This window comes from Leucoraja erinacea, chromosome 42, assembly GCF_028641065.1.
Source record: "Leucoraja erinacea ecotype New England chromosome 42, Leri_hhj_1, whole genome shotgun sequence".
NCBI classification, from domain to species: domain Eukaryota; kingdom Metazoa; phylum Chordata; class Chondrichthyes; order Rajiformes; family Rajidae; genus Leucoraja; species Leucoraja erinaceus.
The window spans coordinates 697501-718060 of record NC_073418.1 but is presented as its reverse complement, the minus strand read 5'-3'; the positions used below and the strand labels follow the sequence as shown (position 1 = coordinate 718060).

Below are 20560 nucleotides of genomic sequence, written 5' to 3'. Positions count from 1 at the left end.
TAGTCACTCACGTGACTCCGAAGTAAAATAGTGAGATTAAACGAGTACTTACCAGTACGAAGTTTGATCTGTATTTTATGAGGAGTTACGATGAGGGATTACGTGCCCTCCGCTCCCACCCTCATTGTATAGATCAAACTCGGCCTGATGTCTCATTAATCTTTACTATCTTTACTTCAATTTGTGTCTATCTGTGATTCCACACCGCTGCTTGGAAGTATGCCGCGCCTGCGCGCTGGGTGGGTTCTTCACGTAATCCCTCATCGTAACTCCTCATAAAATACAGATCAAACTTCGTACTGGTAAGTACTCGTTTAATCTCACTATAAGTAGGGACTCTTGCTTTTGGAAATTCTACCAAGGGTGAAAACTTTAGGGTGTACAGTAGAGGACTGGTGACGGATATAGAACAGTGCGAGCTCTGAGTGCCAGCACATACCTCCGTGATAGTGGCATCGAGAGTAGACGGAATGCATGGAGAATTGGCACGTTGGCTGTCATCAATCAGGGAATTGAGGATAGAAGATAGGACGTTAAGTCATAGTTTCACATGACGTTGGTGAGGCCGCACTAGGAGTGTTACGTTTAGTTTTGGTCACAACTCTGAAAGAAATATGTCAGTAAGCTTAAAATATGCCGTAAACATTTACGAGGGCATTCCCAGGATTCAACGGACTGAGCAACTGCATTCGATGGCCAGAGAGGTTGCCCAGCTAAAATTGCATTCTTTAGAGAGCGGGTGACGGGGCATTGAGCACACAGAGGTGCCTATCTGCTTGATGTGCAACGATGGGTAGATTACTACAGCATTGTCGCAGGATAGGGACATCGGGTAAATAAATAATTATGTAGGAATCTGAACGGTAGCATTTTCTAACAAAAGGTGGAGGGTATTTGGAAGGAGGTGCCAAGTAGTAGTTTCGGCTGATGCGGTAAAATTTAAAATTTTTAATTGATTTGGTGAGGTACATGGATACGGATTATTTTCGACGATAAGATACACATTTCGACCCAAATATCAATGTATATGCTAAAGATTGTTTATGTTGCTTACTAGCTTCGTCCAATTGTTTCTTTAGTTCCTCCATTCCTACGAGCAAAGTTAAAAGTACACGTAAAAACATTTATCCGACTGACTATTACATGAGACTTGAAACAAATGGTAAATACCGGCTCAACTTGAAGCAGATATTCAAGGACCAGAATCACCGATAAACATATCAAAGGTGGGCTCAACCGTGTATTGGCACGCTTGTCCCACCATCTACGTTTTCATGATATTATTCCAAATTAATAGGTAATTCTATAGATCTGAAAAAATAAGTTGCCAGTAATTAAAACCTTCATTGAACGAGTTCGTTAAAATGATGTGCCATTGAAAGACGGGATCATTCACGCCCCCAGATTTCGAGGTCACACAAAGTCTGCTACCGGAGCCATCCTCAACATTTCCTCAACGGCATTCCATCCAAGTTCCATAAAGCAAAGTGGTCTGGAAATGAATCCAAGGGATAGCAGGGTGAATAGAATACCCCAACCTGGACGTGAATCGTGGTCACATGATTAATTTCCTATTCACAGCGGAATAGCCAACGATGCGAAAATTGATTTCAAATAGACCCCTGACGATTTCGAGCGGCGAGGTGGCGCAGCGGTAAAGATGCCGCCCTACAGCGACAAATACGCGGGTTTGATCCTGAGTGTGTGTGCTGCCTACGAAATTTATATTTTCTCCCTGTGAGAAGATAACCGATAACAATTAGTGAACTCTAGGATGGTTTGTAGCTCTTTTCTATGTAACCCAAGATCTGCTCATACCAATGCACTCCAAGGGATAGAGTCCGATCCTGGGCAACCTCTCCTCTCTCGCTCAGGCCCTTGAGACCTGGCAAATCGTATATTTTCTCAGCACTCTTTCCAGCTTGACAGCATATTTCTTATCACAAGGTGCCAAAACCTGAACAGTGCTCTAAATGTGATTTCACCAACTTGTGATAACTTTTGTCTTGTATAACTTTAACTTGACCTCTGAACTTCCCTACTCATCACTCTGAACGGCGCTGGCCAAGTGCTGAAATCTTACTTGACCATATTATCCACTGACGAAGCTACTTTCAAGGGAAATGTACCTGCACTCCAGGATCCCTCGGTGTACAACACTCACCAGATCCCTACGATACACCAAACATGGGGGGTTCTGGCGCGCTATTATGGTTGTTTTGGGCTGAATGGACTGGTTTCCAGAGGATAGCATGGCCATTGTGGGCCGAATATTTTTTTGGGCTGTTGGCTCAGTCATTCAGGCCTATTATTATGGCAGCTCACGACTGGTGGGCTGGCAGTTGACTCACGGCTATTCCTTGAAATTCCATTTCAAGCAGGGTGCAAGCCGACCAAATTCAAGTGCAGTTCCTTACCACTTCAAGCAGGGTGCAAGGCCACCAAATTCAAGCGCAGTTTCATACTATATCAAGCAGTGTGCAAACATCACAGCCGTACGTTGTAACGTTTTGTTCTAAAATCAATACCAAGTGCAACCAGGAAGTGGTCAAGATTAGACTTTTAATTATTTAGAAGGCAAGGCAACTTTAATTAGGCAAAGCAACTTGAATTAGGCAAGGCGACTTTAGCATTTCCAAACCAAAGATACACAACTTTAGCATTTCCAAACCAAAGGCAACACAAATTTAGCATTCCCAAACCAAAAGCAACACAGCTTTAGCATTTCCAAACCGAAGACAATACAGCTTTAGCATTTCCAAACTACATTTTCAAACCACAATAATGGCACTGACAGGTCAGTAAAACCCACTCACAGTTTAGTCGACATGTGTTCAGTGTTATTCACAGCTCAGACTGAGAAACGTCATTCTCTCTCTCTCCCATCTTGCGGAGACTGACTGAGGCACTCAACACTTCCGGGTTTATCGTCCCTCCGGAAGGGGCGTGGCCTTCAGGAGAGATAATCTCAACGTTTGTTAAACACCAATAACTCTTATTTTCCATCGATGAGAAAACTCCTCTTGTCCCGCGCAGCGGAGGGGGACTCTGAGTAAGGCGGCCAAAAATCACAGACGTAAATGGCGGGTTTTTTTCCCCTAAAATCAATATACACAACAATAGGAAGTGGTCAAGATCAGACTTTTAGTAATATACATAGTTGTTCCGTTTTGGCTTGCAGCCTCAAAATCAAAGCGAGATATTTATCACTGTTTACAGCTCAACAAAATATATATCTCCTTAATACTGAACCCTTAATCACATAAATTCAAGCTCTCATTGCAATGGTTCCACACATTATCCATAAAATCTACCCGCATGGTGGAGCGTTGCGCCATTTACTCTCATTTCAACCAATGTCAATTTTTTAGGAGGTTCATCAGCAGTCAAAATGTCGATTCCTCAGAATAAGGTATATGGGACAAAGTACAAAGAAGTATAATCATCGTTATATTCATACGCGCGTCACCCAATATTAGCTTTATAAGAGTCCTCCGAAATGGTCGACGTTCCCCGTACAAAACTAGACTCTTTTATTTACCTTTGCTTTGCGTGACTTCTTTAAGTAGCGTTATTTCTAAAGAGTAAGTGGAAGAGTGTCGTTTCATTAAAATAAAATGTATTCATTCGACATCACTTACTTAGCTTTTACCTCCGATACATTATATTTAACAGCTAACTTTTCAAAGTATGATTTGCAAGCATCGTTGAAAATGCAATGAAAAGCACATCATTTGCGGGCAATATCTATTAAGGAAACGTATCAAGATTAGTTACATAATTTAAATTACAGGATTACGATCTAATCCCAATAATCAATGTTGTGTACAGGCTGCTCCAGAACGCACATTTGTATTTCCATATCACTTGAATTGTGCTTATCATTGAGCGTGTTCATTTTGGGCAACAATGAAGTACGACGTTGGTGGATACCAACTTACCTTTATCTTTTCGGGCCAATTCCTCTTCTATAAAGGAAAACGATCATCTTTATACAAGAGATTTGAAATAGAAAACTACTTCGGAACACAACGTATATTGGCATGCCCAACAGTGCTTCCATCATTAGTGAAATTGACGAGGGTAAAGCAGTGGATGTTGTCTATATGGACTTTAGTAAGGCCTTTGACAAGGTTCCTCATGGAAGGTTGGTTAAGAAGGTTCAACTGTTGGGTATAAATGCAGGAATAGCAAGATGGATTCAACAGTGGCTGAATGGGAGAAGCCAGATGGTAATGGTGGATGGCTGTTTATCGGGTTGGAGGCAGGTGACTAGTGGGGTGCCTCAGGTATCTGTGTTAGGTCCTTTGTTGTTTGTCATGTACATCAATGATCTGGATGAAGGTGTGGTAAATTGGATTAGTTAGTTGGCAGATTATACCAAGATAGGGGGTGTTGTGGATAATGAAGAGGATTTCCAAAGTCTACAGAGTGATTTAGGCCATTTGGAAACATGGGCTGAAAGATGGCAGATGGAGTTTAATGCTGATAAATGTGAGGTGCTACACCTTGGCAGGACAAATCAAAATAGGACGTACATGGTAAATGGTAGGGAATTGAAGAATACAGTTGAACAGAGGGATCTGGGTATAACCGTGCATAGTTCCTTGAAGGTGGAATCTCATATAGGCAGGGTGGTAAAGAACGCTTTTGGTATGCTAGCCTTTATAAATCAGAGCATTGAGTATAGAAGCTGGGATGTAATGTTAAAATTGTACAAGGCATTGGTGAGACCAAATCTGGAGTATGGTATACAATTTTGGTCGCCCAATTATAGGAAATATGTCAACAAAATAGAGAGAGTACAGAGGAGATTTACTAGAATGTTGCCTGGGTTTCAACAACTAAGTTACAGAGATAGGTTGAATAAGTTAGGTCTTTATTCTCTGGAGCGCAGAAGGTTAAGGGGGGACTTGATAGAGGTCTTTAAAATGATGAGAGGGATAGACAGAGTTGATGTGGACAAGCTTTTCCCTTTGAGAATAGGGAAGATTCAAACAAGAGGACATGACTTCAGAATTAAGGGACAGACGTTTAGGGGTAATATGAGGGGGAACGTCTTTACTCAGAGAGTGGTAGCGGTGTGGAATGAGCTTCCAGTGGAAGTGGTGGAGGCAGGTTCATTGGTATCATTTAAAAAAATAAATTGGATAGGCATATGGATGAGAAGGGAATGGAGGGTTATGATATGAGTGCAGGCAGGTGGGACTAAGGGGAACAAAAGTTGTTCGACACGGACTTGTAGGGCCGAGATGGTCTGTTTCCGTGCTGTAATTGTTACATGGTTATATGGTTATCAGTGCCACCACAATTGTGAATTTCAAAACCATCAGGTCAACCCTTAAGTCGGTATCGATTGTGATGTCAAACGATCCGTACGGCTTCATTGGAGATATGTGGCGAGTACAGTAACTCGTGGATCAGTGCCCAGTCTATTGTTTGTAATCTTTATCCACGATATCGATTAGTCATGATTAGTAAATTCGCGGGTGAAGATACAAATGTGACGTTGTAGAGAGTGCGGGGTATTTTCAAGAATTACAGCGATCTTGATCAGGTGGGCAAGTGGACCGAGGAATGGCAAACGGAGTTTAATTTTGATAAGTAGGGACTGTTGCTTTTGGAAATTCTAACAAGGGTGAAAACGTTAGGATGCACAGTAGAGGACTGGTGACGGATATAGAACAGTGCGAGCTCTGAGTGCCAGCACATACCTCCGTGATAGTGGCATCGAGAGTAGACGGAATGCATGGAGAATTGGCACGTTGGCTTTCATCAATCAGGGAATTGAGGATAGAAGATAGGACGTTAAGTCATAGTTTCACATGACGTTGGTGAGGCCGCACTAGGAGTGTTACGTTTAGTTTTGGTCACAACTCTGAAAGAAATATGTCAGTAAGCTTAAAATATGCCGTAAACATTTACGAGGGCATTCCCAGGATTCAACGGACTGAGCAACTGCATTCGATGGCCAGAGAGGTTGCCCAGCTAAAATTTCATTCTTTAGAGAGCGGGTGACGGGGCGATGAGCACACAGAGGTGCCTCTCTGCTTGATGTGCAACGATGGGTAGATTACTACAGCATTGTCGCAGGATAGGGACATCGGATAAATAAATAATTAAGTAGGAATCTGAACGGTAGCATTTTCTAACAAAAGGTGGAGGGTATTTGGAAGGAGGTGCCAAGTTGTAGTTTCGGCTGATGCGGTAAAATTTAAAATTTTAAATTGATTTGGTGAGGTACATGGATACGGATTATTTTCGACGATAAGATACACATTTCGACCCAAATATCAATGTATATGCTAAAGATTGTTTATGTTGCTTACTAGCTTCGTCCAATTGTTTCTTTAGTTCCTCCGTTCCTACGAGCAAAGTTAAAAGTACACGTAAAAACATTTATCCGACTGACTATTACATGGGACTTGAAACAAATGGTAAATACCGGCTCAACTTGAAGCAGATATTCAAGGACCAGAATCACCGATAAACATATCAAAGGTGGGCTCAAACTTGTATTGGCACGCTTGTCCCACCATCTACGTTTTCATGATATGCGATAATATCGCACATTATTCCAAATTAATAGGTAATTCTATAGATCTGAAAAAAATAAGTTGCCAGTAATTAAAACCTTCATTAAACGAGTTCGTTAAAATGATGTGCCATTGAAAGACGGGATCATCCACGCCCCCAGATTTCGAGGTCACACAAAGTCTGCTACCGGAGCCATCCTCAAAATTTCCTCAACGGCATTCTATCCAAGTTCCATAAAGCAAAGTGGTCTGGAAATGAATCCAAGGGATAGCAGGGTGAATAGAATACCCCAGCCTGGACGTGAATCGTGGTCACATGATTAATTTCCTAATCACAGCGGAATAGCCAACGATGCGAAAATTGATTTCAAATAGAGCCCTGACGATTTCGAGCGGCGAGGTGGCGCAGCGGTAAAGATGCCGCCCTACAGCGACAAATACGCGGGTTTGATCCTGAGTGTGTGTGCTGCCTACGAAATTTATATTTTCTCCCTGTGAGAAGATAACCGATAACAATTAGAGAACTCTAGGATGGTTGGTGGCTCGTTTCTATGTAACCCAAGATCTGCTCATACCAATGCACTCCAGGGGATAGAGTCCGATCCTGGGCAACCTCTCCTCTATCGCTCAGGCCCTTGAGACCTGGCAAATCGTATATTTTCTCAGCACTCTTTCCAGCTTGACAGCATATTTCTTATCACAAGGTGCCAAAACCTGAACACAGTGCTCTAAATGTGATTTCACCAACTTGTGATAACTTTTGTCTTGTATAACTTTAACTTGACCTCTGAACTTCCCTACTCATCACTCTGAACGGCGGTGGCCAAGTGCTGAAATCTTACTTGACCATATTATCCACTGACGAAGCTACTTTCAAGGGAAATGTACCTGCACTCCAGGATCCCTCGGTGTACAACACTCACCAGATCCCTACGATACACCAAACAGGGGGGTTCTGGAGCGCTATTATGGTTGTTGTGGGCTGAATGGATTGGTTTCCAGAGGGTAGCATGGCCATTGTGGGCCGAATATTTTTTTGGGCTGTTGGCTCAGTCATTCAGGCCTATTATTATGGCAGCTCACGGCTGGTGGGCTGGCAGTTGACTCACGGCTATTCCTTGAAATTCCATTTCAAGCAGGGTGCAAGCCGACCAAATTCAAGTGCAGTTCCTTACCACTTCAAGCAGGGTGCAAGGCCACCAAATTCAAGCGCAGTTTCATACTATATCAAGCAGTGTGCAAACATCACAACCGTACGTTGTAGCGTTTTGTTCTAAAATCAATACCAAGTGCAACCAGGAAGTGGTCAAGATTAGACTTTTAATTATATAGAAGGCAAGGCAACTTTAATTAGGCAAAGCAACTTTAATTAGGCAAGGCGACTTTAGCATTTCCAAACCAAAGGCACACAACCTTAGCATTTCCAAACCAAAGGCAACACAAATTTAGCATTCCCAAACCAAAAGCAACACAGCTTTAGCATTTCCAAACCGAAGACAATACAGCTTTAGCATTTCCAAACTACATTTTCAAACCACCATAATGGCACTGACAGGTCAGTAAAACCACTCACAGTTTAGTAGACATGTGTTCAGTGTTATTCACAGCTCAGACTGAGAAACGTCATTCTCTCTCTCTCCCATCTTGCGGAGACTGACTGAGGCACTCAACACTTCCGGGTTTATCGTCCCTCCGGAAGGGGCGTGGCCTTCAGGAGAGATAATCTCAACGTTTGTTAAACACCAATAACTCTTATTTTCCATCGATGAGAAAACTCCTCTTGTCCCGCGCAGCGGAGGGGGACTCTGAGTAAGGCGGCCAAAAATCACAGACGTAAATGGCGGGTTTTTTCCCCCTAAAATCAATATACACAACAATAGGAAGTGGTCAAGATCAGACTTTTAGTAATATACATAGTTGTTCCGTTTTGGCTTGCAGCCTCAAAATCAAAGCGAGATATTTATCACTGTTTACAGCTCAACAAAATATATATCTCCTTAATACTGAACCCTTAATCACATAAATTCAAGCTCTCATTACAATGGTTCCACACATTATCCATAAAATCTACACGCATGGTGGAGCGTTGCGCCATTTACTCTCATTTCAATCAATGTCAATTTTTTAGGAGGTTCATCAGCTGTCAAAATGTCGATTCCTCAGAATAAGGTATATGGGACAAAGGACAAAGAAGTATAATCATCGTTATATTCATACGCGCGTCACCCAATATAAGCTTTATAAGAGTCCTCCGAAATGGTCGACGTTCCCCGTACAAAACTAGACTCTTTTATTTACCTTTGCTTTGCATGCCTTCTTTAAGTAGCGTTATTTCTAAAGAGTAAGTGGAAGAGTGTCGTTTCATTAAAATAAAATGTATTAATTCGACATCACTTACTTAGCTTTTACCTCCGATACATTATATTTAACAGCTAACTTTTCAAAGTATGGTTTGCAAGCATCGTTGAAAATGCAATGAAAAGCACATCATTTGCGGGCAATATCTATTAAGGAAACGTATCAAGATTAGTTACATAATTTAGATTACAGGATTACGATCTAATCCCAATAATCAATGTTGTGTACAGGCTGCTCCAGAACGCACATTTGTATTCCCATATCACTTGAATTGTGCTTATCATTGAGCGTGTTCATTTTGGGCAACAATGAAGTACGACGTTGGTGGATACCAACTTACCTTTATCTTTTCGGGCCAATTCCTCTTCTATAAAGGAAAACGATCATCTTTATACAAGAGATTTGAAATAGAAAACTACTTCGGAACACAACGTATATTTGCATGCCCAACAGTGCTTCCATCATTAGGGAAATTGACGAGGGTAAAGCAGTGGATGTTGTCTATATGGACTTTAGTAAGGCCTTTGACAAGGTTCCTCATGGAAGGTTGGTTAAGAAGGTTCAACTGTTGGGTATAAATGCAGGAATAGCAAGATGGATTCAACAGAGGCTGAATGGGAGAAGCCAGATGGTAATGGTGGATGGCTGTTTATCGGGTTGGAGGCAGGTGACTGGTGGGGTGCCTCAGGTATCTGTGTTGGGTCCTTTGTTGTTTGTCATGTACATCAATGATCTGGATGAAGGTGTGGTAAATTGGATTAGTTAGTATGCAGTTTATACCAAGATAGGGGGAGTATAGAAGCTGGGATGTAATGTTAAAATTGTACAAAGCATTGGTGAGACCAAATCTGGAGTATGGTGTACAATTTTGGTCGCCCAAATATAGGAAGGATGTCAACAAACTAGAGAGAGTACAGAGGAGATTTACGAGAATGTTGCCTGGGTTTCAACAACTAAGTTACAGAGATAGGTTGAATAAGTTAGGTCTTTATTCTCTGGAGCGCAGAAGGTTAAGGGGGGACTTGATAGAGGTGTCTCAAATGATGAGAGGGATAGACAGAGTTGATGTGGACAAGCTTTTCCCTTTGAGAATAGGGAAGATTCAAACAAGAGGACATGACTTCAGAATTAAGGGACAGAGGTTTAGGGGTAATATGAGGGGAAACGTCTTTACTCAGAGAGTGGTAGCAATGTGGAATGAGCTTCCAGTGGAAGTGGTGGAGGCAGGTTAATTGGTATAATTTTTTTTTTTTTAAATGGACAGGCATATGGATGAGAAGGGAATGGAGGGTTATGGTATGAGTGCAGGCAGGTGGGTCTAAGGGGAAAAAAAGTTGTTCGACACGGACTTGTAGGGCCGAGATGGCCTGTTTCCGTGCCGTAATTGTTATATGGTTATATGGTTATCAGTGCCACCACAATTGTGAATTTCAAAACCATCAGGTCAATCCTTAAGTCGGTATCGATTGTGATGTCAAACGATCCGTACGGCTTCATTGGAGATATGTGGCGAGTACAGTAAATCGTGGATCAGTGCCCAGTCTATTGTTTGTAATCTTTATCGACGATATCGATTAGTCATGATTAGTAAATTCGCGGGTGAAGATACAAATGTGACGTTGTAGAGAGTGCGGGGTATTTTCAAGAATTACAGCGATCTTGATCAGGTGGGCAAGTGGACCGAGGAATGGCAAACGGAGTTTAATTTTGATAAGTAGGGACTGTTGCTTTTGGAAATTCTACCAAGGGTGAAAACGTTAGGATGCACAGTAGAGGACTGGTGACGGATATAGAACAGTGCGAGCTCTGAGTGCCAGCACATACCTCCGTGATAGTGGCATCGAGAGTAGACGGAATGCATGGAGAATTGGCACGTTGGCTTTCATCAATCAGGGAATTGAGGATAGAAGATAGGACGTTAAGTCATAGTTTCACATGACGTTGGTGAGGCCGCACTAGGAGTGTTACGTTTAGTTTTGGTCACAACTCTGAAAGAAATATGTCAGTAAGCTTAAAATATGCCGTAAACATTTACGAGGGCATTCCCAGGATTCAACGGACTGAGCAACTGCATTCGATGGCCAGAGAGGTTGCCCAGCTAAAATGTCATTCTTTAGAGAGCGGGTGACGGGGCGATGAGCACACAGAGGTGCCTATCTGCTTGATGTGCAACGATGGGTAGATTACTACAGCATTGTCGCAGGATAGGGACATCGGGTAAATAAATAATTAAGTAGGAATCTGAACGGTAGCATTTTCTAACAAAAGGTGGAGGGTATTTGGAAGGAGGTGCCAAGTAGTAGTTTCGGCTGATGCGGTAAAATTTAAAATTTTAAATTGATTTGGTGAGGTACATGGATACGGATTATTTTCGACGATAAGACACACATTTCGACCCAAATATCAATGCATATGCTAAAGATTGTTTATGTTGCTTACTAGCTTCGTCCAATTGTTTCTGTAGTTCCTGCGTTCCTACGAGCAAAGTTAAAAGTACACGTAAAAACATTTATCCGACTGACTATTACATGAGACTTGAAACAAATGGTAAATACCGGCTCAACTTGAAGCAGATATTCAAGGACCAGAATCATCGATAAACATATCAAAGGTGGGCTCAAACTTGTATTGGCACGCTTGTCCCACCATCTACGTTTTCATGATTTGCGATAATATCGCACGTTATTCCAAATTAATAGGTAATTCTATAGATCTGAAAACATAAGTTGCCAGTAATTAAAACCTCCATTAAACGAGTTCGTTAAAATGATGTGCCATTGAAAGACGGGATCATCCACGCCCCCAGATTTCGAGGTCACACAAAGACAGCTACCGGAGCCATCCTCAAAATTTCCTCAACGGCATTCTATCCAAGTTCCATAAAGCAAAGTGGTCTGGAAATGAATCCAAGGGATAGCAGGGTGAATAGAATACCCCAGCCTGGACGTGAATCGTGTTCACATAATTAATCTCCTAATCCCAGCGGAATAGCCAACGATGCGAAAATTGATTTCAAATAGAGCGCTGACGATTTCGAGCGGCGAGGTGGCGCAGCGGTAGAGATGCCGCCCCTACAGCGACAAATGCGCGGGTTTGATCCTGAGTGTGTGTGCTGCCTACGAAATTTATGTTTTCTCCCTGTGAGAAGTTAACCGATAACAATTAGTGAACTCTAGGATGGTTGGTGACTCTTTTCTATGTACCCCATGTATCGACAGTTGCTGAGTAATAGACGTAGACCTCTTGGAATGATAAAGCTATGTTGCAACGGAGAGTTACATAAAAGGTTATTTGAATTGCATTATTTTCTTTTGCTGCTGATCAGCGTGTCAAGCCAAACTTCAGAATATGATATATTACAATTTATCTTCTGAAGTTAATGCACACCGACATATTTGCGAAGATCCTCGTTCTCTGTCCAATGCATGAAAAATGAAAAATTATATTCACAAAATTAACGGATCTTTGTTATATTGGACCAGTGAGAAACGAACTGTTCTCCTTTAAAAAATTGAATCGCGTAAAACGTAGATTGCAGCGGCTCCCAGTGGTTAGGCTATGTTATGCTAAACCTCGTCAGAAGTCGGGACTGCCACGTGACAGGTTTATTTCGGGGGGTTGTGAGTTAGGAGGTGTGTTCAGTTAACTAATGCGCTTTGCAACGTCAATAACTAAAAACAGTTTATCACGACTAAGTGTACGTGTCTTTCAAATGCCGTTTATTTAACACAACTATTTGCTTTACCCGCTTCGTCTCCGACAAGATTACAATTAGTTATATTTCACAGATGACCATTTGCATTTAGATTTTATTCCTCTTTCATTTTTGTTTATTTCAAGGTTAAGTTTGATAGCACAACATAATTCGTCGATCACATTTCGCTTATTTCAGCGGAATATTACAGCAACCTAAATACAAATTATCTATTTGTCATCAGCTGTGTAAAACAGTCTACATTTTCGATCACTCTTTAAGTGTCGATTGAAGACCAAATATAAACCGTAGCGTAGCGGAAGAATTGCTACCTTACAGCATCAGAGATCCGGGTGCGATCCTGATTATGGATGCTGTCTGCACGGACGCGGCATGTCTTCCTTGTGACCACGTGGGATTTACCTGGATATTGCGGTTTACTCCGGCATTCAAAAAGCGTGCAGGTGTGTAGATTGGTTTCAAGAAGGGACGACAGGTGCTGGAAAATCGAAGGTACATAAACATACTGGATAAACTCAGCGGGTGCAGCGGCATCTATGGAGCGAAGGGAATATGTGACGTTTCGGGCCGAAACCCTTCTTCAGACTGATAGGGGGTGGGGTGGGGGGGCGGAGGAAGGGAAAAGGCAGGAGGAGGAGCCCGAAGCCCGGAGGATGGGAGGAGACAGCTCGAGGATTAAGGAAGGGGAGGAGACAGCAAGGTCTAGCAAAATTGGGAGAATTCAATGTTCATGGCCGCCGGACGTAGCCTACCCAGGCGGAATATGAGGCGCTGTTCCTCCAAATTCCGGTGTTGCTCACTCTGGCAATGGAGGAGACCCAGGACAGAGAGGTCAGATTGGGAATGGGAGGGGGAGTTGAAGTGCTGAGCCACCGGGAGTTCAGGTAGGTTATTGCGGACTGAGCGGAGGTGTTCGGCGAAACGATCGCCCAACCTCCGCTTGGTCTCACCGATGTAAATCAGCTGACATCTAGAGCTGCGGATGCAGTTGACGAGGTTGGAGGAGATGCAGGTGAACCTTTGTCGCACCTCGAACGACTGCTTGGGTCCTTGAATGGAGTCGAAGGGGGAGGTAAAGGGACAGGTGTTGCATTTCTTGCGGTTGCAACGGAAAGTGCCCGGGGAGGGGGTGGTACGGGAGGGAAGGGAAGAATTGACAAGGGAGTTGCGGAGGGAGCGGTATTTGCGGAAGGCAGACATGGAGGGAGATGGAGATTTATTGGCTTTTGAAAGTGTCTGCCGTGTGTACGACAGAATTGGAGTACGACTTATCATTGGTTGGCGCGGACTTGGTAGACCGAACGGCCTGTTACCACGTTGTAACTCAAGTTCAAGTTCGAAATTATTGTCGCATGTACTAACTGAGGTACAGTGTTATTTGAGTTCCTAAAACTTAAGCTAAAACTAAGTAAACTATGAGAAGCGTGTCCACGACACGTTAAAATATAAATTGAGTTCATCGTCGTCCATTGTAGAAATATAGTTGGTAATTGTTCATTTGAATAGAGGGGACCGGGGATATCAACACTAACGAAGCACCAGAATTCGCGTGCGTTCGTTCTCCTGAAGTCTGTGGCGACGAAAATGCACTCTATCATATTTATCCAATACTGAATGGGCTTTTAGATGTCTGTTGTTTGACAGTAAATGATTGAATACATTTAAAAATGTATCGAAGTTTAGTGAACTTCCACATCCCACTTCACAATTAAATATGTATAAAATGTGTAAATGTATAAAACAATTCATCGGATTGTTATGTCTATCATTTCATCCCTGTGCAACAAAAGCGCTTTCGGACAATTCGGCCCTACATTCATATATTTCGCCAAGTCTCCTCTAATTCTGGTCACACGCGATTCCTGTCCTTGTGTCTCCGAACCTATCCGCCCGCCAAATTAAGATAATGTAAGAACTTTGACAATGCCACTAACCTTTTCCGCAATTAATTGGCTTATGCAAAGATGCACAAATAAATATTTGGTATGTCATCACATAATATTGTAAAATATAATTTTGGAATATATATTTTATTTTACTTACTTATTGAAGACGGAGCACGAGCACGATGTCCATTAAACATAATTTTAAATGTAAGGAAGACAAGTGACAAACCCCAAATACGCTTTAACATTACCTTTTGTTTTTGTACGCAGTAGCAGTTCTTACAGTCGGAAAAACGAAGAGAATGCATGTGTTAGTTAAACGAATGTCAGGGACCTGCCAAAGTCCATGCGAATGGCAAATAACTGCCAAAATTGTTATCAATGTTAGTAACATCACGAAACATCAACCTTCATCTTCCAAAGTTTGCAATCCGCTCGGAATTTTAGTAAAATTGAGAACAAGGTCGTTATTATGGTACCATTTAGATCCATCGATCTCCCTCCAACTTATCACCATCTGTCATTTTTAAGAAAGAACTTTATGTTTGGCGAGTCCAGAACCAGGGGCCACAGTCTTAGAATAAAGGGGAGGTCATTTAAGACTGAGGTGAGAAAAAAACAATTTCACCCGGAGAGTTGTGAATTTATGGAATTACAGAGGGCAGTGGAGGCCAAGTCACTGGATGGATTTAAGAGAGAGTGAGATAGAGACCTAGGGGCTAGTGGAGTCAAGGGACATGGGGAGAAGACAGGCACGGGCTATTGATAGAGGACGTTCACCTATGATCACAATGAATGGCGGTGCTGGCTCAAAGGTCCGAATGGCCTCCTCCTGCACCTATTTTCTATGTTTCTATGTAACTGCAAATGTTGGACTAAGCGAAGGTGGACTAAATGCTACATTAGTAAATTTCAATCACATCAAAGATATCAACTTAACCTGGGTTTACAGATTTGATTACATTTTGCCTGCCCCAGCCAGAGAAAGGAGACGACAACGAAAAAATAATACATTCACATTTAGCGTTAAAATGTACGCACATATTCCACAGTATATTTCTTACCGAGGTCTTGGCGAATAGTTTGCAATGTCTGATGCTCTACGAAAAGAATAACCACGTTGATTAGTTCCAAATCCTTTAAACAAAAAATATACGGTAATCATGTGTTTTAAAATGATGTGTCTACTATTTCAACGGGTTCTAATTATTATCTGCTTAACCAGAATATGCAATATTCCGATTGATATAATAAAGACAGGTATCATGCAGATATCACAATTTGACATGTTCATACAGGAAAACAATGCTGTTGAACTTCATATTCCCTTATGGTGCGAAACAAAACCATGTGGTTACAGATTGAAATGTACTAAACCAAGATGGCATATGTCGTCTGTGAACGATCAACTACCTAAGCCCGTTCAAAGACGTGCCCGTAAAAAAAAAGTATATCAATAAAACTGATTGGAACAATAAATTAAACAAAACCTGCTCCAAAGGATTATTTTTGAATGTATGAATTAGAATTAGGCTGGTCGTGTTGCAAAATCAGTAAACATATTTTAGTTCAATGGCACTAAAATAACTCGGTCTAAATCCAAATTCATTTAGATCGGCTTTAAGTAAATATACTACATAGCAGATAAAGCAACCTTGATGACCATAACCATAATTTCATCGTGAAAATTATATCGACGATGCCATGCTTTGAAATGATTGATGTTCCAAATTTTCTCTCCATCCGAATGAAATGACCGGTTCAACAGCAGCAAGAGCATTAAGTGTATGGTATTGCTAATCAATGTATGATGTTGCTGCGTAATCTACAGTAACTACAACAGCAGCGAGAATTGCAAGGAGAAATATCAAAAAACGTAGCAAAAAACATTGTAGCAAGGATGAGCGGAAAGCTAGAGGATTGGGTAATGTTGAAAGAACAACAGAAGGTAACCTAAAAGTCAACAGAAGAACAGATGAGGTACGAAGGTCAGCTAGCCAAGAATATAAAGCTGGATAGTTAAAGCTTCCTTAGGTATGTGAAGAGGAAAAAAATAGTTAAGACCAAAGTTGGACCCTTGAAGACCGAATAAGGTGAATTCATTATGGGGAACAAGGAAATGGCAGATGAGTTGAACAGGCACTTTGGGTATGTCTTCACTAAGGAGAACACAAACAAACATCCGGATATAGTAGTGGCCAGAAGATCTGGGGTGACAGAGGGACTGGATGAAATCCACATTAGGCAGGAAATAGTGTCGGACAGACTGATGGGACTAAAGGCTGATAAATCCCCAGGGGCTGGTGGTCTGCATACCAGGGTACTTAAGGAAGTGGCTCTAGAAATTGTGGATGCATTGGTGATAATGTTCCAATGTTCTATAGACTCAGGATCAGTTCCTGTGGATTGGGGGGAGAAGGCAGGAACGCGGTAGCGATTGGGGATGATTAGCCATGATCACATTGAATGGCGGTGCTGGCTCGAAGGGCCAAATGGCCTACTCCTGCACCTATTGTCTATTGTCTATTTTCTATTGTCTATTGAAACGCGTTAGCGTGGAGCTTTGTGTCAGTAACTTCGTGCAAATCTTAGAAAGTTCCGGAAAATCGACTGCGGCACTGGGACATATATTTTGATTTAAATAATTAAAATACACTGCCTATTCTCACGTTCCTGAAATGTATTTCCAACCGAACACTATCAAATTGCTCCCTGGTCATTTCGTCCCTCCCCACCCATAACCAGTCCTCCCCTGGTACGTTTTATTGCAACCGCCGGAAATGCTACACTTGTCCTCCTGTCCTCCTGTCCTACCCCCCCCCCCCCCCCCCCCCCCCGACTCTGGAACCAAGCAGTTGTTCCATATGGGGCAGAGGTTCACCTGCACCTCCTCCAACCTCATTAATCGCATCCGCAGCCCCAGGTGTCAATTGCTCTATATCGTCGAGACCTAGCGCAGGCATGGGGATCGCTCCGCCCAACACCTCCGTTCAGTTGGCATTAACCAACCTGCTCTCCCGGTGGCTCAGCACTCCAACTCCCCCTCATATTCCGATTACGACATTTCTGTATTGGGTTTCCTCCATGTCCAGAGTGAGTCCACCGCAAATTGGGGGAAAAACACCTCATATTTCGCTGGGGTAGTTTACACCCCAGCGATATGAACAATGTATTCTCCAATTTCAGGCAGTCTTTGTTTTCTCCATCCTTCCAAGCTTTCCCACAGCCTACTGTCTCCCCCACTTCCTTTTTATCCCCCCCCCCCCCCCCCCCCCCCCCCACGTAAGTCTGAAGAAGCGTCTCAAACCGAAATCTCGCCTATTTCCTTCGCTTCATAGATGCTGCCTCACCCGTTGAGTTTCTCCAGCTATTTTGTCTACCTTCGATTTTTCCAGCATCTGCAGTTCTTTCTAAACCAACTATCAAATACATGTTAATTGATAGTTTTACCTGCTTTTAATTCAAGTAACTTTTCTTCTGTAAGGTCAAATATCGAAAGCAATTTGGGGTTTAATGGCTTAAACGAAATGCAATTGTTTTAGCAGCATGTTCACTGATTTAATCGTTATTCTGAAGCGGTTCAGCAACACATTCTGCAACACGTGCAAAACAACCTCCCAACTCCCGTAATCATTGTCCTATTTGATTAAGATTATCATACCAAACGCATTTTTCACTACCCGTCCATCCGCGACACCATGTCCATTGAGCCTTGTATTTATCAACATTGTCCCTTCGCTTTCCAACACCTCCAAGGGCACTGACGTTCACTGTAATAGTTCTACCATGGGTTGACTTACCACAATACATCACCTCATCCTTGCATAGAACGGAACATACTAAAACAACTGATCGGGCTAGGAAGCATATAAACCGCAAAACTACTATCTATGTTTTGTGATATATTTTTCCTGACTAGTGTACCATGTGACCTTTCCGAATAACTCGCTTTCCTCAAATACCTCCTTCCCCAACTTCCAAATGAATTAACCCCCCCCCCCCCCCCCCCCCGGTCACGTTCCCCGTCTTCTCGTCGCTGAAACAACAGCCCATCCTCTTTGCGCACTGTCGTTAAATGCTCCATCTTCACCTAGGCAATGCACTGCTCTATCGGCTGTTCGGCTTTTACGCTTTCACAACCTCAACCTTTGTCAAGCCTACAGCTGTTCAGCCACACCTGGCTCAGTCGTGTTTCCGTTCAGAATATCACAGTGCCATGCGGCAAATCACACTCGAGTTTTGCCGCCTTACATGTTGCACTTGCGCTGAAATTAATTTAGTTATAACGCACCAAGTCTTCCCTCCATCTTCGCCGTGCCTTTGGCTGTCCTGTGTACTGAAGGTTTCCTCTTGAACACAGTATTCCCCTCAACCTTACATCTGCCTCTTCTCCGCACTTGCGACTATCTATCTTTAAACCCTCATGATTTTCAACACCAAATCTCCCTTCAATTGCATCTGTCTCCGTGTAATTCAAAACCCTCTCTTGTAATAGGTCGCCCAGGCACCCGAAAATGATTTCCAAAAATGATTCCCGTTACATGCACCAGTTCCTCAGCGAAGCATTATGCCCTCGATATCCATCCATTACTTTCCTCGCGAGGAGTATGCAGAGAATGCTACCCATGTAGTGCTGCTTATTCTCCCTTTTTCAAAATTATTTCAATTTTCACTATATTGGACCCCGTTCTTGCTTTCTGTGTCAGCAAGAGTGAGAACATGCCAATCGTGTTGTTATAGTTATCAACAACATATCTTGACTCACCATCGAATTGCAAATGCTTCTTCAAATCTGTTATGAAATATATTTAGGCACGCCAATTACATATTGCTTCGGAAATATGGAACAACATAACATCGTTTTATAATTAAATCTATGAAAAATACAAAATCGCGAAATAACACTCATCAACATTTTGGAAAATAATATTACTTCGATGAAAACTTACCAATTTCCTTATGTTGCAGTTCCTCATCTGTGAAATTAAAATGTGGACAGTTAATGAAGACTATTTGCACCAAATCCGAAAGTGCATGCAGAGGGTAATGAGAAGTTGGACGACTTTACCTGAAATATTGGTGGGCAATTGACCATTATTGTATTCAATAGAATACAGGGCGCAGCGGTATAGCGGTAGAGCTGCTACCTTACAACGCTTGCCAGAGTTTGATCGCGACTACGGGTGCTGTGTTTTTGTACGTTTTCCCCTTGATCACGTGGATTTCCGTTATCTTAGGTTTCTTCCCACACTCCAAAGACGTACAATTTTATAGGTTACATGTAGACAGCATGTCGCCGCGCTGGGGGGTGGGGGGGGGGGGGGGGGGGGGGGGGGGGGGGGGGGGGGGGGGGGGGAGGGTGGGGGGGGGCTAGCATCTTTGTTCTTCTACACTTGTCGCCAGCTGTTCTAATTTTGGATGGCCTGTGTTACTGAACTGAATGAGAGCAAGTCGGAGCAGCATAGGATTGACTGCACCAATACCTCCAGGGAGGCGACAACGACATTTTACGTACCCCAGGTACGCCGGAAAATGCCGATGAATGAAGATAACAATTGTCTCAACCTATTTCCCGCTTTCCGTGTCGTGAGGATAATGTAAAAAAATCAACTACCTGTAATGTTCAATCACTTTTGCAATATGATGACGATATATCACATCAATTCCGAGCAATTAGTTCAAACAACATAAACCACATATCATTGCATGAATTAAAGTAAAGCAAACAATGCACAGTTTTCTGTGATCAGCGTTTCGTAGTGAACTGCAAGTTTCTTTTCATTTCACAAGAAACCGAAAGTGAAGGAATGTTCTGCTATTTATTTGTTTTTGTCAATGGTTGTCTGATTTCCCCAACGGAGAGCGCGAATTAGCCAATGCGTGTTGATTGCTATGACTTATAAATCCTCAGATATTACTCATTTTGCTGATGATGCACTGTGCAACCTCTTATGTATGGAGTTCTGGTTCTTTACATTTTTAAATCTTAACCGCAAAAAGTCATCTTTTTTCATGTGTTAGCTCAGCTTTATCCCTTACCTTTAAATTTTAAATTTTGTTTCGCT

The 20560-nt window shown here is 42.4% G+C and overlaps 1 protein-coding gene and 1 long non-coding RNA gene across 2 annotated transcripts in view; both read right to left on the bottom strand.

Annotated features, from left to right (window-relative positions):
• Positions 1-19472, bottom strand: part of LOC129714825 (uncharacterized protein aq_1476-like) — a 43300-nt gene extending 23828 nt beyond the window's left edge. Inside the window, exons 1-12 of the mRNA XM_055664668.1 lie at positions 19445-19472; positions 19261-19287; positions 17946-17972; positions 15560-15595; positions 14747-14773; positions 11334-11369; positions 9235-9261; positions 8835-8870; positions 6330-6365; positions 3942-3968; positions 3542-3577; positions 1055-1090 (exon numbers count right to left, since the gene is read on the bottom strand). Of these exons, the coding sequence (XP_055520643.1) occupies positions 1055-1090; positions 3542-3577; positions 3942-3968; positions 6330-6365; positions 8835-8847 (148 nt within the window). The 5' untranslated portion in view covers positions 8848-8870; positions 9235-9261; positions 11334-11369; ... (3 more) ...; positions 19261-19287; positions 19445-19472. The remainder of the gene's footprint in view (positions 1-1054; positions 1091-3541; positions 3578-3941; positions 3969-6329; positions 6366-8834; positions 8871-9234; positions 9262-11333; positions 11370-14746; positions 14774-15559; positions 15596-17945; positions 17973-19260; positions 19288-19444) is intronic.
• A 1062-nt stretch (positions 19473-20534) lies between these two features.
• LOC129714851 (uncharacterized) overlaps positions 20535-20560 on the bottom strand; it is a 10078-nt gene continuing 10052 nt past the window's right edge. Inside the window, exon 8 of the long non-coding RNA XR_008726422.1 lies at positions 20535-20560. This exon is cut by the window's right edge and continues 10 nt beyond it. This is a non-coding gene — a long non-coding RNA (uncharacterized LOC129714851).